This window comes from Fukomys damarensis, unplaced genomic scaffold, assembly GCF_012274545.1.
Source record: "Fukomys damarensis isolate Sample0158 unplaced genomic scaffold, DMR_v1.0_HiC HiC_scaffold_23, whole genome shotgun sequence".
Classification (NCBI taxonomy): Eukaryota; Metazoa; Chordata; class Mammalia; order Rodentia; family Bathyergidae; genus Fukomys; species Fukomys damarensis.
The window spans coordinates 25,293,261-25,310,238 of NW_022900935.1; the positions used below are offsets into that span (position 1 = coordinate 25,293,261).

At 41.2% G+C, this 16,978-nt stretch overlaps 1 protein-coding gene across 6 annotated transcripts in view; it reads left to right on the forward strand.

The window, feature by feature from the left end:
• The window catches only part of Nasp (nuclear autoantigenic sperm protein), a 27,715-nt gene extending 11,091 nt beyond the window's left edge, over positions 1-16,624 (forward strand). For 4 of the 6 annotated variants that reach the window (XM_010610178.2, XM_010610182.3, XM_010610179.1 and 1 more), the window contains exons 4-16: positions 2,611-2,721; positions 4,962-5,042; positions 6,391-6,491; positions 7,280-8,293; positions 11,489-11,568; positions 12,110-12,195; positions 12,301-12,374; positions 12,954-13,142; positions 13,253-13,419; positions 14,105-14,161; positions 14,260-14,337; positions 15,246-15,374; positions 15,786-16,624. In XM_010610178.2, coding sequence (XP_010608480.1) covers positions 2,611-2,721; positions 4,962-5,042; positions 6,391-6,491; positions 7,280-8,293; positions 11,489-11,568; positions 12,110-12,195; positions 12,301-12,374; positions 12,954-13,142; positions 13,253-13,419; positions 14,105-14,161; positions 14,260-14,337; positions 15,246-15,374; positions 15,786-15,866 — 2,248 coding nt within the window. In that variant the 3' untranslated portion in view covers positions 15,867-16,624. The remainder of the gene's footprint in view (positions 1-2,610; positions 2,722-4,961; positions 5,043-6,390; positions 6,492-7,279; positions 8,294-11,488; positions 11,569-12,109; positions 12,196-12,300; positions 12,375-12,953; positions 13,143-13,252; positions 13,420-14,104; positions 14,162-14,259; positions 14,338-15,245; positions 15,375-15,785) is intronic. The other 2 variants (XM_010610181.3, XM_010610183.3) reach the window with 2 other exon arrangements.
• The last annotated feature ends 354 nt before the right edge of the window (positions 16,625-16,978 follow it).

Here is a 16,978-nt window from a genome sequence, read left to right on the forward strand (position 1 = left end):
TTTTTTTTTTTTTTTTTTTTTTTGGTACCGGGGATTGAACTTGGGTCCTTGTGCTTGCAAGGCAGGCCACCGAACCGCTGAGCTAAATCCCCGGCCCCAGCTCTTTTTTATCTTGAGAGAGGGTCTTCCTTAGTTGCCCATGCTAGGTTGGGACTTGTGATCCTCTAACTTCAGCCTCCCAGAGTGCTGAGATTATAGGCATGTACCACCACACTCAGCACATGATTTTTTTTCTTGAAATTAAAAAAATATTATTATAAACATCATAGAAAATAATTTTCTGACAAATACTTTTAATTGCTAAGATTTCCCTTTTTTTCAAATTTTAATTTTTATTAGTACATGTTTGCAGTCATGATTACATTTGTTGTGGGGAGTTGGTACATGTATATAACACATTTTAATTCTTTTTATTTCCATTTACTCTCTGCTCTCTCTCTTTTTTTTTTTTTGGAGACAGGGTCTCACTATGTAGTTGAGACTGACCTGGAACTCACTATGTAGCCCAGGCTGGTCTTAAACTCACAGTGATCCTCCTGCCTCAGCCTCCTAAGTGCTGGGATTACAAGCGTATACCACTATGCCTGACTTATCTGCTCATGTTTTTTTTTTTTTTGGTACTGGGGTTTGAACTCGGGTTCTTAAGCTTGCAAGGCAGGCCACGAACCACTGAGCTAAATCCCTGGCCCATCTCTGCTCATTTTTAATTGATAACAAGACCAAACAGCAAGGTTGCCTGTAATTTATAGTATAGAGTACCAGAAAAAAAATGTCTTTGAGTTTTCCTCCTTCCTCCCCCTTTCCCTTCTCTCTTTAGTGCTGGGGATTGAACTTAGGACCTTGTGCTTGCAAGGCAGGCACAGGGTCAACGAGCTCAATCCCCAGCCTCCACTGCCCTCCACCCCTGTTTTTTGTACTGGTGATCAAACTTAGGACTTTGCGCTTGTAAGGCAGGTGTTAAATCCCTGGCCCTCCAGCCCTTTTTGTTTTTTGTTTTTAAGGGCAGGGTCTTGCTATGTAGTCCAGGCTGGCCTTGAACTCATGGCAATCCTCCTGCTTTAGCCTCAGGAGTGCTAGGATTACAGGAATGCACCATTAGGCCCGACCTGTGTCTGTGTTTCTTGTGTTAAAATATTATAATTAAAATGACTTAATTCTGCTTACTCATACTCACCAAATTCTGTTGGACAACTTTTCTTAACATAATCTTTAATGTACAATACTGGTACTACTCTTTCTGTCTATATGTTTGATAATGTGTTCAGATCTTCTGCCTGTGTTTTAAGTTGACTTTTTATTGAATTGTAAGAGTTCTTTTTAGGGCTGGGGATTTAGCTTAGTGGTGCTGCCTGCCGCACAAACACAAGGTCCCAAGTTTGATCCCCAGAACGGCAAAAACAAAACAACAATGAAAGTTCTTTTTATATTGGAGTGCTTTGTCACATGGAAGTTTTGCATAAATTTTCTTCCAATCTGCCTACCCCCCTTTTTTTTTTCTTTATAAAATTATCTTTCAAAAAGCAAAAGTGGAGCTGGGGATTTAGATCAGTGGTTCTGCCACCAGACCCGAGTTCAATCCCTGGCATCAAAACAAACAAAAAAGCAAACATTAGGCCAGTTATGGTGGTGCACACTTGTAATCCCAGCACTCCAGAAGCTGAGGCTGGCAAGGAGGACTGCTGTGCATTCAGAGCCAGCCTGAACTATGTAGCCAGAGTCTGCCTCAGAAAGAAAAGATTATCCATTTTCCATTGAACTGGCTTCTTGGCATTGTTAGAATTTCAGTTGGCCATATGTGTGTGGATCCATTTTTGTTGTTTTTTTTTTGTTTGTTTGTGGTACCGGAGATCAAACTTGGGTCCTTGTGCTTGCGAGGCAGGCCACCGAACTGCTGAGCTAAATCCCTGGCCCATGTGGATCCATTTTTGAACTCTTTGTTTTCTCCTTTTTGTTCTACTTGCTGTTCTTTATGCTAGCATGACATTGTCTTAATGTTGAGAGCAGTGTTTGTTGTCATATTTACCTGTTTCTTAAACATTTTTCCTGGTTTTGGGAATTGAACTCAGGACCTTGTGCCTGTGCTGTGCCACTGACTTACATTCTCAGCCTTCTTAATTTCTTTTTTTTTTAAGCTTACATAGTCTGTATAAATAATGATTCCTTCATATACTGGTTAATTAGCAAGTAACATGCAGTAAAGACTTTGTATATGAAGTAGATAAAACTTTAAAATGTTCTAGTGAAGAGACAACCCACTTTCTGGGTGCCCCTGCCTGTCCCTCTCAGGCAGGAACTCTCTTTCCCTCAATAAAAATTTCTTATTCTTTAAAAAAAAAAATAGTTATTTTAGTGAAGCTTCTGAAAATATTGTCTTTGAGATTTGCTTTTGCAGTGGCAAAAAATTTAAGTTAGCTAGATCTTGCCTGCAGTAGTTATGATTTAAAGGTAGCAGGTGTTTAACAGATGTTAATTTGATCAGTACTTGATCTAAAAATCTCCTGGGCCAGGGATTTGACTCAGTGGTTCTGGCACCTGCCTTGCAAGCGCAAGGCCCGGAGTTTGATCCCTGGTACCAAAAAAAAAAAAACCAAACAAATCTTCTCCTTACAGTATGGATGTGGATAATGAAGCTAAGAAGCTATTAGGGTTGGGACAGAAACATCTGGTGATGGGAGATATTCCAGCGGCTGTCAATGCATTCCAGGAAGCAGCCAGTCTCTTGTAAGTACCTATGCTATTATATTGCCAGTATATTTATAAAGAGTTGTTTTAGCATAAAGCCCTGGGATAAACCTAAAAGACACAAATAAAACACTTCTGTTGGTGAAAGAGTGAAGAATAAGGATTGGAGGTATAACTTAGTGGTAGAATGATTGCCTTACAGGAGGCTTTGGGTTTGAGCCATAGCACTGCAACTACAACAAAAACCCCCGCAAAATGGTTCAGTTTTATTGTATAGGAGTCTATTCCCATAACTATGAAATTGCTGAGCGTGGGTTACCACACCCGGCCCAGATAATTTGTATTCTAATCCCATTATTTAGAGGAGTCTACTTCCCCTCATTTGTTCCATACATCCCAAGGCTTTGTTTTGTGGTATTAGGAATTAGAACCAGGTCCTTGTATATATATGCTAAGCAAACATTCTGCCACCAAGCCACATACCCCATACCCACTTTAAAAAAAATTTTGAGGTAGGGTTTCAGTAAGTTGCTTAGGCAAATCTGGGCATGGTATCAATCTGAGACAGAAGAATTGCCAAGAGTTGGAGGCCAGCCTGGGCTACGTGCATAGCCAGACCCTGTCTCAACACTTCCCACCCCACAAATTGCCTAGGCTAGCATTGAACCATGTAATCTTCTTTCCTCAGTCTCCTGAGTAGCTAGGGTTAAAGGTATCGGCCAGTGTCTTTTTTTTTCCTCTCTTCAGTGCTGGGGTGGAACCCAGGGCCTCACACATGTTAGGCAGATGATTTACTAAATTCAATGGGCCTTTTCCAGTTTAATACTGGAAGTTCCATGGCTGGGGAAATGGCTCAGTTTCAAGTAAGTCATGATAAGTGGTCATCCTACACTAATGCTATTATTAGCATAGGTTTTTTTTGTTTTGCTTTTTTCTTTTTTGAGACAGGGTTTCACTATGTAGTGGAGACTGACCTGGAACTCACTGTGAAGCCCAGGCTGGTCTCGAACTCAGCGATCCTCCTGCCTCTCAGCCTCCCGAGTGCTGGGATTACAGGCGTGCGCCATCGTGCCTGACTCAACAATTTTTAAAATAGTGTCTTTTATCTGCTGTTGTGACTGGTTGGAAGTCAATAGCTACCACAAGGTGGCCATAACTATATCTTGGTTGCACAGGTGAGTTTGAGTGCCTTAAAGATGTATTTTCACCAAAAACAAACAAACAAACAAAACAAGATTTATTTTCACAAAGACAGTTTGTGGTGTTGTGGATTGAACCCAGGGTCTTGTGCATGCTACTCAAGTGTTGTGCCATGTAGTTCCATCCTCCCCCAAAGACTGTTTCTTCAAATCTGAGAGAAAAAAGAATAACTTAAAACTTTAAGCAAGCAATAGCTTTGCTATAGAACTTTTGAGCCAGCTTCTAAGATGTACAATGGAAGGTCAATCGTGTTTCCTAATTAGTTGGTTACACTTCATTCAATTTATGCAAATAAATCTTAAGAATGAAACATTTATGGATATCGGGTTTGAAGCTCGCTTTTTCCTATCTCAGCTCCCTGTTATAACATCCAGAACAGTGTATTATTGATGGATATGTGTAATATACTGGCCTCTTTGTATACCCCTATCTGGGTTTGAATTGGGGCTCTGATATTAAGGAATGTGTAGGGGGTAGAGGTCAAATTTTATCTGGTAAATTTTTAGGTGTTTTGATGTATAAAATGATAAGTCAAGCTGGGTGTGGTGGCTCACGCCTGTAATCCCAGCGGGAGGCTGAGGCAGGAGGATCTCTGAGTTCAAGACCAGCCTGGGCTACATATTTCCAGGTCAGTCTCAACTACATAATGAGACCCTGTCTCAAAAGAAAAAAAAAGATGAGTTAAGGGACCGGGGATTTAGCTCAGTGGTTCCACTGCCTGCCTCACAAGCACAAGGTCCCGAGTTTAATCCCCAGTACCAAAAAAAAAAGGATGAGTTAAGATTAACCAAAAATAGGGCCAGGGATTTAGCCCAGTGGTTCTACCTCCTGCCTCTCAAGCGCAAGGACCCTAGTTCTATCCCTGGTACCAAAAAAAAAAAAAAATGCTTATTAGCTGCCCAGCCATGATCCTTTCATATAATTTGGCCCCTGGATTATATACTAATTAGAACAAATTGATGTTATTTAGAATATACATTATATATAGATGAGGAATCGTAACATTAATTTCATGCGTTGTTGATGTTAACTTGCAGTATTTTAGATTTACAAATTTTAGATGTTTATTCTGTTTATAGAGGTAAGAAGTATGGAGAAACAGCTAATGAGTGTGGAGAAGCCTTCTTTTTCTATGGGAAGTCACTTTTGGAACTGGCAAGGTATGTCTTTTAAGCCTTCTTGTGAGTGTTTGATTTTTAAGTAGAATGTTTTATCTCACTTTGATGTATTTACAAACTGAAGTTTGTTTGCTGTATGTTTACTAGTTTAGAATTTCACAAGAGCTGAGTGAGGCTGGTTTTGCCTACAAAGTGGGCATTGAGAGTGCATGAAATACTGATGGAGGTGGTGGATGATGCTTGATGCAAAGAACCGAAGTATTGAAGTTTTTACTTTTGGGGTCATTAGAAGCAGAAATCTTATGCTGGATGTGGTGGCACATGCCTGTAATCCCAGCATTTGGGAGGCTGAGGCAGGCGGATCGCTGTGATTTCGAGTCCAGCCTGGGCTACATAGTGAGTTCCAGGTCAGTGTCAACTACATAGTGAGACCCTGTCTCAAAAAAAAAGAAGCAGAAATCTTTTTATTTAGTGAATGGTCAGTAATTGATTAAAGTTGAGTATGGAGAGGTGAAGGAGAGGAGGAACCCTTAAATGTGTCATGAGCTAGCTAGCCTAAAGCAGTGACTTTCAATGAAGATTGGAGAACAAGTTGAAATAAGTAGCATGTGAGCATGTCTAGTAAACAGTACAAGTAGTCTTGCTATTGGAAACTATATTAATTGTCCAACAGAATAAAATATATTGAGGTGTGTAAACTAGCAAATGATCTTTATGCATTGATCTCTGTTCTAGTGGTCATTTGGAACATGCAGTTAACTTACAGTGAAAATTTGTGCTAGAATTTTTTTGAGTCTGCAGATATGGGGTGTAAATGCAGTTTGGAATATTATTTATCTATTTTTGGTACTAGGTGTTGAACTCACGGTTATTCTGTCACTGAGCTCCCTCAGCATGCATTCATTCATTCATTCAGACAGGGTCTGGTTGGTCTTGAGAACTCACTATATATGGGTTGGGGATTTAGCTCAGTGCTTCCGCTGCCTGCCTTGAAGCACAAGGACCTGAGTTTGATCCCCGTTACCCAAAAAACAAAAACAGAACTCAACTATGTAGCTGTCCTCAAACTCTTAAGTGATCCTCCCTCAGTCTGCATGCTGGGATTACAGGCATGCACCACCATACCTGGCCTTATTTATTTGGAGACAGCTGTCACTAAATCATTAAGTTGCCCAGGCTATGCTTGAACCTGTGATCCTGTTGCTTCAGGTTGCAGGGGAGCTGGGATAATAAGCGTCTGCCACCACACCCAGCTTATGTGGTTTTATATTATCTACACTTACTTTCCTCATGCTTTTATGGTACATTTTCTGCATGATTTATATATATTTATTTATTATTATTAAGTTCTGGATGTTAATATGATTGGTGCTTTTTCTTCACTTTATAGAATGGAGAATGGTGTGTTGGGAAATGCTTTGGAAGGTGTACGTGTGGAAGAAGAAAAAACAGAAGATGAATCTGTAGCAGAAAATAATGATAACATAGATGGTATGTGGGGTTGCATCTGATATTCAAAACATGTGACGTATACTTCTTATATACAGGTGATGGAAACAGGGCTCTGTTTCCTGCCCTGGCTAGTCTCACAGATGTTGATGGTGATACCTGCATCTAGTACAGACTGCAGTGGGGTAGGGTAGCCTATTATTGAACATAGGCTTTTGTAAGAGATTAATATAATCAAGGAAACCTTGTTATTTAAATAGGTGATTTAGATAATAATGCCTTTTTTTTGTTTTGTTTTGTTTTGTTTTGTTTTGTTTGCACCAGGGATCGAACCTGGGTCCTTGTGCTTGTGAGGCAGGCGGCGGAACCACTGAGCTAAATCCCTGGCCCAATACAATATTTTTTCATGCAAATTTTTAAATCAGTTTATGAAGCTCAGTTATGTTAATAATAGTACTTTTGGAGCACTGTTTTTGTTAAGAAAATTATTTCTAACCTGAGTTTAGCTACTAGAGTTTTACAAACCAGATGGATCTTTAATGCTTAAAGGAGAATGAAAAGCTTGACATCTCTTACCTAACTGGTAATCAGAATGCTCAAAGTAACAGGATACCTCGTTTATGGAGCTTGGGTTTCTTTTGCATAAGTTGCTCTGCTAGCTGGGACTCTTCCTTTGCTTTTCTCAAGGGGGCAGGTAATTTTTAGGCCATCTGCTAAAACTTAAGCCAGGCCATTTGAGGGTTTAAAGGGAATGTATTTTTAGTTTCCATGTATGCTGTTACCATTAAACTCGAAGACGTGTTTATGCTTCATGTTCTTTAACCATGTAGAGGAAGCAAGGGAAGAGTTGAGAGAACAGGTTTATGACGCCATGGGAGAAAACGAAGCTGCAAAAAAAACAGAAAGCAAGTCTCTGGCAAAGCCTGAAACTGATTTGGAACAGAAGCGTGAACTGGAGAAGGACGGAAGAGAAGATATGGATATAAGTGAGCCTACAGAGAAGCTAACAGTCGAATTGACTCCACATCAGCTGACTGAAACCTCTGAAGAGTCAAAAGGAACAGCAGGACCAGAAGGACGGGATGAAGCTGAGGTCACGACCAGGAACCCAGAACAGAAAGCTCCAGACACAGAGGAAGGAAAACCAGTTTTTGGAACTGACATCCAAAAAGAAGAATGTAGTGAAAGAGGTCAGGAGGAGCAGGAAGAGTTAATTGTGAGCACAAAGGAGAAGCCAAAAGAAAATTCGAAAGAGCAGCCCATTGTGACTCTGGAGAAGCAGGGAACTGCAGCGGAGATGGAGGTCGAAGCAGAGCCTGTAGAGCTGACAGTCACGCCAATGGATGTGGGTGGGGATGAGCCAGAGGGACAGGTAGCTGCCTCTGAAAATGAGCCAAGAAAGGCTTTGCAGGAGCAACTGGTAGGGCAAGAAGAGCTTTCTTTTGAAGAGTCACTAGTAGTGACAACGGAGGCCACTGAGGCCTTAGCTCCACAGTCTGGATCAGAAGTCTCTGAAAAGCCAGAGCAAGAAGCCACAGTTCTCCCTCAGGAAGGTCCAGTTAGTGGGCAAGCTGTAGGAGATGAGACTCCTGTTGAAGCACAGACTTCTGCAGAAACACTGACAGAAACAAAAGGTGACTTAGGTCTAGAGGATAAGGTCGGGGCAGAACTGGTTCCTAGCCAGGAGGAGATTGAGCTGCCTGTAGAAGAGTCTGAGGCAGCTGGAGATGGGGTTGAAACCAAAGTAGCCCAGAGGGCTACTGAGAAAGCACCTGAAGACAAAGTTAAGATAGCTGCTAATGAAGAGACCCAAGAGAGAGAAGAACAGATGAAAGAGGGTGAAGGTAACTGGGATATGCAAGAGCTGCAGTGGGTGGAGTACATTCTGGATTTTGACTCACTAATCATGGGTAAAAGTCAGCCTTCCATTCAGGATTTTCTGTCTGCCTTTGGATTAAGAAAGGGCTAAATGAAAATGGGGATGATTAAAAAGGTTGTGATAAGTAATTTCAATCAGAAGCAGAAAGTCTTAGCCAGCCTATAAACTAACGCTTTTACTAACTGCAAAATAGGTCTTTGGCTAGCTATCAGTAACTTTGCCATACTAGCCAATAAAGGGATGGAAAAAGTGGATGAGAGGGGTTGGGGTAGGTAAGAAAATAGTGGGCTAGGCTGGCAGAGAATGCTGAATGGATGTTCACTTGCATGCCTCTGGATTTTTGAATTTACTTTTCACATGGTTTCTCTTGTCTGCTTTAGGAAGCAGGAACAAAGAGCAGTAGAATCCAGTGAATTGGTACACTTAAGCAGGCATGCCATTTAAATGAAGACCATTAACTTTGGATCTTCTATCACCAGGGTTAAAGAATTCTGGTGCCTCTTTCTACTTTTAGTCTTCAGGAAATGTTTAGAGGCTTGTTCGCATTAGTTAAAACAGCACCCCTCCTTGCAAAAGAGAAAAGAAAAACTTAGCCATGAGTCTTTCTGCTGCTTTCCCTCCACATTTCATGCTTGCTTTGGCTGCTAAATTGAAAATTTTCATACTTTTTCATACATGTTATAAAGTATAGATGCTTTTTTGTCTCATTTTATTTCTCTAAATGCAATCCATCAAGATACATAAGCCTCTAATTAGTAATTGGCACGTCTGACTTAAGTTGTGCTATCATTTGAGGATTCTACTGTATACATAAGGTTCATCTAACTTTGGCATTAATAACAGGTATACTCCAGTTATTATTCTATGTAATTGCCAGACTACGTCAGTTTTCTTAAGTTAAAGTTTTTCAAAGGCCAATCTTTTTGATATGTGAACATTTTGGTAAACTACTTCTCTAACTGTGGGCAGGTCCCTGCACTCCAGCCAGTACAGGCATAGTAATTGGAGGTGAATTGGCTGAATGGTAGCACTGTTGGTCTGTTTCTTGAGTTGTAGAAGTTTATTGAGGACAAAGTACTCATAAAATCTTTTTTGGGGAGAGCTGAGGGTCAAGACTAGGACATCATTCATCATTGATCTACACTCTTTGCCCTCAGTCTGTGTCTTATTTTATTTACAATATTGGGGATTGAACCAGGGGCCTTTGCACTGAAGTGCATCCCTGGCCCTTTTTATTTTTAGACAGTCTTGCTAATTCACTGAATTTCCCAGGGCAGGATGAAACTTGTGGTCTTCTTGCCTCGGCCTCCTGGAGTGCTGGGATTGTTAATAAGCTGGCCAGGCTCTTGATGTTTAGTTTTTTTTTGTTTTGTTTTGTTTTGTTTCTTGGTACCAGGGATCCAACTTTAGACCTTGCACTTGTGAGGCAGGCAGCGGAACCACTGAGCTAAATCCCTGGCTGTCTTTGTTTGTTGGTTGGTTTTTTTTTTTGAGACAGGGTCTCACTATGTAGTTGAGACTGACCTGGAACGCACTATGTAGCCCAGGCTGGTCTTGAACCTGCTTCAGCCCTCGCCCCCAGTGCTGGGATTACAGGCGTGTGCCACCACGCCTGGCTTGGCCCTCTTGATCTTAATAATAATGAGCAAGGATTTTAAAAGCTCTGCTGATTCTCTTATATTGGACTTTGATAAGCTATAGTAGATATGTTATATTCTGTATATTGCTTTGAATTATAAAATAATATTTAGGTATATAAAACAGTACTTAATATAGATTAATACTTATAGTGAAGTTGAGCATTAAAGGTCATATGACCCTTATCATAGTTATAGTACTAAATCTGATCCTAGACCTACTGTCAATATATTATTCTTCATATGCTACATTATATTACTGAAGGCAGCTTTCTTTCTTTCTTTTTTTTTTTTTTTTTTTTTTTTTTTTTTTTTTGTGGGCAGTACCAGGGATCAAACTCAGGATCTTATGCTTGCCAGGCAGACACTGTACAGCTGAGCTACATCCCCATCTTCCTTAGTCTTTTTCTTTATCCATCCCTTATCAGAAATTTCTTGATCACATATTTGTTTTAAAATTATCTTTAAAAAATTACAAAATAAAAATTTCTCTAAACCTAGGCTGGTACAAGCCCCCTCCTCTGTTAGTCCCCAGGACCTTAGGCATGCTAGGCAAGCAGTATACCACTGAAAAACACCTAATCCTCCACATTTTAAGTGTTGGGAGTCTGAGGTAGGAGGATTGAAAGTTGGAGACTAGCCTGAGCAATTTAGTGATGTAGTGAGACTTTGTCTTAATTTTAAAAAGGGCTGGGAATGTGGCTCAGTGCAGAGGCCCTAGCTTCAACCTTTAGCATTGAAAAATAAAAGTTGTTTTATCAAGTTATTCAATGTAGAGTGCTTTATTAGTAGTTTATCTTTTAACCAGTTGACTTTCAAGTGTATATCAACAGGTGAAATAAATGGTGTCAAATGTGGCCACAAATTTAAAAGGAATCATTGAAATAACTAGTTTGGTCATTCAAATTCTGTATATGCTAGAGCTGGCTGGAGGCTGTGGCATGCCCATTCGTGAGCTTGGTCAGGAAAAAGCATTTTTTCCACAGCTTTGTTGTGGGAAAGCTAGTCCTTTGACAGATGTTCTTTTTTCTGAATGGACTAAGATAATTTTAACTTTTGGGCACTTTTTGAACGTGAGGTATTGTTTAATGTGTGGCATCTAAAGACAGTGGAAACACTGGCCAAGGTTATCTTTTTTTTGTCTAAGGGGGGGATATAAGCTTTACTCAAGGAATAAGCAGCAGTAGCAGCTAATCAGTCTCATTCTGAATAATCTATGTTGACTTTTACAAGAAAAACACAGCCTTGTAAAAAAGGCAAAACATTTATGTAAGAAGAGAAACCAGAGTATTTGCTCATCCTTTTCATTGCCACAGATCTGATCCATAGGTTATAGGCTCTAAATTAAGATAAAACTTGAATTTGAATGTAACCACTGTCTTTATGTTCAGATCAGGTGTTAACTGACTTGGATTAGTTTATAGCTGTCTTATCTCAGAATACAGGATGGCATATATTGTTGGAGTCTTTAGAGTAAGCAGATTATAGTTACATTTTCCATTCTGTGGAATTTTTGCTTGTAGAAACTGAAGGCTCAGAAGAAGAGGATAAAGAAAATGATAAGGCTGAAGAAACACCAAATGAATCCATTCTTGAAAACAAGGTAAGTTCAGTATTATCTGCTTTTTTAATTGTAGGACTTAGTAGTATAGGCATGGTGTCCTTTGGAGGGGGGTACCAGGGGTTGAACTCGAGTCCCTATGCTTGCAAGGCAGGCGTTTTTTTTGTTTTGTTTTGTTTTTTTCCTCCTTCTTTTTTGGTTTTTTGAGACAGGGTGTCACTATGTAGTTGAGACTGACCTGGAACTCACTGTGTAGCCCACGCTGGTCTCAAACTCACAGTGATCCTCCTGCCTCAGCCTTTCGAGTGCTGGGATTACAGGTGTGCGCCACCATGCCTGGTTTAGGCATGGTTTCTGAAGACGGATGGTTCTTGCTTAGATGTTGGGACCTTTTACTCATGCTTACAATAGACTGAGATGTTGGATCCCAGAGGGTCACATCTGTGAGGACAGTACTCACAGTACTCAACATAGTGCTTTTTACATTAAGGTGATGATTTAGAATAAAGCCTGAACCCCACCTGCACCCTCCAGCCTAGCTGAACTATACATTTACATTCTTAATCATTTGGATATGCTTTAGTCTCTTCAAGAAAGTGAAGAGGAGGACATTGGAAACCTAGAGCTTGCCTGGGATATGCTGGATTTAGCAAAGATAATTTTTAAAAGGTAAAACTTCGTGTTTCTACCTTCTAATTGGGAGTTTGGGGATTGAAAATTGAAAGCAGTTACAGTTAGAAAAGTGCTGTTTCTGATCAGCTTTTCTCCTTCTAGGCAAGAAACAAAAGAAGCCCAGCTTTATGCTGCACAGGCACATCTTAAACTTGGAGAAGTTAGTGTTGAATCTGGTAATGCTTATTCTTTTTTCCAGCTTCCCTCATACTCCATTTTCCCTTGTGAGAGATTTTTCTAGAGTCCACCTTGATTAATGATAGGTGGTTGGCTTTAAAACAACAGGTTTGACCTCTTCATGGTTCTCTAGAACAGTGATAATCTGAACATCTCAGTGGGTTGTTTTGTTTTTTGGTGCTGGGGATCAAAGTCAGGGCCTTGCACATCCATGTTTCAGCACATGCTCTGCTACTGAGCTATACTCCCCCAGGCCTTTGTAGTTTTTTTTTTTTTTTTTAAGTCATTTTATCATTTTGTCATTCTGTATAGCCAGGCATCCTGTAGATGCTAAGAGAGAGAGAGAGAGAGAGAGAGAGAGAGAGAGAGAGAGAAGAGAAGAAAGAAAAGAGAAAGAAAGAAAGGTAAACTAGGGAAGCATTCCTTAGAGGAAGTTTTGAGTCTTAAAAATACTTTTTGAAGCCCCCCTCCCCCAACATACTAGGGAGCCAATTCAGGACCTTGTGGTTGTGAGGCAGACGCAGTGCGACTGAGCTAAATCTCTGGCCCTCAATCGTTGTTGATTCTATTTTCACTAGAGAACTATATCCAGGCTGTGGAGGAGTTCCAGGCCTGCCTGGCCCTGCAGGAGCAGTACTTGGAAGCCCATGACCGTCTCCTTGCAGAGACTCACTACCAGCTGGGCTTGGCCTATGGATACAACTCTCAGTATGACGAGGCAGTGGCACAGTTTAGCAGATCTGTTGAAGTTATTGAAAAGAGAATGGGTGAGTGATTAGCAGCTGCTTCATGATAATGTTGATCCAGTAATGGAAAAGGTTAAAAATGGATACTTTTGTGGTAATTGTTACTGATTGCTTTCACTTATTCTTTGTAGCTGTACTAAACGAGCAGATGAAGGAGGCTGAAGGATCATCTACTGAATATGAGAAAGAAATTGAGGAGTTGAAAGAACTGCTACCAGAAATCAGAGAGAAGATAGAAGATGCAAAGGAGTCCCAACGTAGTGGAAATGTAGCTGAATTGGCACTGAAAGCTACTCTGGTTCGTTCACTTTCCCTTTTCTTTTGTACCAGGAATTGAACTCGGCCTCACACATGCCAGGCAGGCACTGCGCTGCTGAGCTATATTCCCAGCCCTGAGTTTCCTTTTAAAGTTTTTAAACAACATATTTGGTACTGTTAATGTTCTATATGCCTTAGAAATTTTGTCATGACTTGGTTTCCTTGGACGGAATGGGGAGTGCTTGTCTCATTATTCCTGTTGTAACAGACAGCAGGCTTTAGAACTGGCCTAGGTTTGAATTCCATCTGTGCTAGTGTGTGTGACCATAGGCATTCAGCTTTCTACCTCTGACTTATCTGTAAAATAGAAACGATAATACAATGTGTAAATTACTTTAGACAGTACCAGACAAATAGGAATTTCTTAATAAGTAGAAGCTATTGTTTCTGAGGATAGTACTGTATAGATTTGTGCTGCATTGAGGACTGACCCCAAGGTGGCCAGGCTGTGGCTGTTGGATGTGAGAAACTTTCTGTCTTGTAGTGAGGACATGGAAGATTTAGTTTATTTAATATCTTATTGGTATGGGTGTGGAAGATCTTGCTACCATAATGGAGGCCACTAGCACCAGGTCTTAGGTGCTTAGATGATGGGCACAGTACTTAAGACTGGGTGGCCTGGGTTCTGTGTTGGGACCTCCTTTGATTTGTCATCTCTCACACAGGTGGAGAGCTCTACTTCAGGTTTCACTCCTAGTAGGGGAGGCTCTTCAGTCTCCATGGTGGGTATTGAGGGGGTTTTTTTTGGTCATTTACTATTAGGCCTCACTGATAGTTTCTTATATTTTTACATTGCTGACAAAGGCTTCTTTTTTGCCAGATTGCCAGTCGAAGAACAACGGATGGTGCTTCCTCATCAAATTGTGTGACTGACATTTCCCACCTTGTCAGAAAGAAGGTAAAGCCTACATGTGGTTGTTTCTTTTTCTCAGTCTACCTCTTTTGGGGTCCCAAATAATACACAGAGAACACCTGTCCTTATAAACCCTCTTAATGATGTATATATAAAGGTAATGAGGATTTGGGAGTGAAGACAGCATTTCAGTATCTTACCTACCCATCAAACTCTTGTGGCTTTTTCCCAAAGATTGACCGGAAAGGTTCATCAGATGGGTGCATTTTAGGAAGCTGGAAGGTTTTCCTTGTCAGTATTCATTTAGCAGCAGGCCTGCTGATACTTAAACTCCCATGAGCTTCTACCTTCTGCCCATAATTCTGTAGTTATTTCCTGTTTGGGAGAGTCCACCCTCCTTTTTTGTTTCCTGCCTCAAATGTTTTACACTTTGATATTGTTCACAGTTCTACTTCTTACTGTATCCCACTGTGGCTCTGGTAGGGAGACTGAATCGATATATTGGGACCAACCAGTTTATTCTACAGGGTACAGGTTGGGACTTCCCTGTTTTGGCTAGGGACACTCTTGGAGCTGAGTCTTGGTGTTTAGGATCTTTGTACCACAGGGGTTATAGATGTTTTTGTTTTGTTTTTAAGACATGGTCTCACTATGTAGTTCAGGCTGGCCTCTCTCTTAAGCTGATCCTCCTGCCTCAGTCTCCCATGTGCTGGAATTACAGCCATGTGCCACCACTCCCAGTTTAAAAGTTGTCTTTTAAAAAATACTTAAGCACAAAAGCTGGGCGTGGTGGTGCACAGCTGTAATCCCAGCACTGGGAGGCTGAGGCAGGAGGATCACTGTGAGTTTGAGACCAGCCTGGGCTACATAGTGAGTTCCAGGTCATTCTCAACTACCCCCCGCCCAAATACTTAAGCACATTTGTGAAGCCTTCTTCACACTGTTATCTTCAGAGGAAACCAGAGGAAGAGAGTCCCCGGAAGGATGATGCAAAGAAAGCCAAACAAGAGCCGGAAGTGAATGGAGGCAGCGGGGATGCGGTCCCCAGTGGAAATGAAGTCTCGGGAAGCATGGAGGAGGAGGTGGGCAGTTAACGTGGATTTGGCCTCTTGCCTCATCCCCTTGTTCTCAGGGCTTGGGAAACCAGTCTTCCCATATGCGAACTCCCCATCTTTGAGCCTGTTTGGATTGCCCTCTCAGAACAATGGCTATGTAGATAACAGTTTGGTTACAGTACGGTAGATCGGTGTCTCTGTCGTGTATCACAGGTCCTCTAATGAGTGTATGAGAAGGCACTTGAGTCATTAGCAAGTCATTGCTGGCTCTTTTCCATGTAGTGTATGATTATTGGTTTGTCGTCCCTATTATAGCAATTACTCTGAGTAGAGGAAACAGCAAGGTGGGGCCTGTGTTCACTCTCTCTGCTTGCGTTCGATGGACTAATGTAAGCCAGGATCATTTATTTATGCCCAGGCTCCCTGTTTGTCTTCCAGGCTGAGAAACAGGCTGACAGCCGGGCCACAGTGGATGGGGCAGTGGAGGCTGGAGCTGCAGTTGAAACCACTGCATGTTAAGAAAGGGAGCAGAACCTTCCTCCCCGGGGAAAGTGTTTTTGTATATAATGTATTTTTTCACTTTTGGGATTCTTTTTGTATAACTTCAATAAAGATGGTAAGCAAAGGTTGAGGCTTTGATGGCTTTTTCTTAAATATTGGCTATATCTGTGCCTTGGGGCACTCTAGATTTTATAAAGTGGCCAAAATTGTGGTTTCATGTTTTGTCCCAGTGTATCTATTTCTCTGTTGGAAGTTGTAACCCCAGCTCCAGTCTTAACTGTGGAGGTGATGATTTGCAAGTGTGGGCTGTAGGCCCTTATCTCCCATCGGTGCTATATATCTACTCTCAAATACTTGACTGAACTCAGCAGTCTTGCGAACTTCAGTGGTGCCGTCTCTCTTTGGGGGCTATGCGCACAAGACTTGGATGATGGACTTTGTGAACCAGGCCTTGGGTGCTACTTGTCTTCTGTTCACCTTGTCTCCACCTAAGGGCCATTATCCTGTCCTGGAAAGAATTATGAAGAAAACCTGGGGGCAGGAGATCACTGAGGAAAAGTGTGTTTAATTGGAGAAATGAGCTCTCTGGGAAAGAGGCTGAGTGTGTTGGCACTTGCATGATTGGAAGAATCTGTGTGTGGGGGGCACGTGCACGCACACATACACACATATATATAATTTTTTCTTTTTCTGTAAAGAAAGGTTGAAATATATCAACACTTGGAATTATCTGTCTGCAAAAATAAAGATGCTAATAAAAGGTTCCTAGTCTGGAATTGTGCTTAAAGCCTTTATTGTGGGATCCTGGGCTGACTAGAGCATTTCATTCATTGTGTGATGTGAAGCTAAGCAGAAACTGGACCAGCAGTTCTGTATGTTCCATGTTGGTCAGGGCACTCATACTAATGCTGCCCGATTGGGCAGATGTCCAGGATACGGGCCCTGTGACATGAAAAGACCCTGAATGAGTCAGCCATCTCTATTAGAATTCATAGATCAGGCAGAATTTGGATGAGTTCCAAACAGTGCCTCCGTACTTGCTGTATATAGCAAAAGGTTGGAACCTATTTTAACAATTGTGTAGACAACAGTTGTGTTGAATTTGTCTTTTTCCGCTAACTCATGCCTGT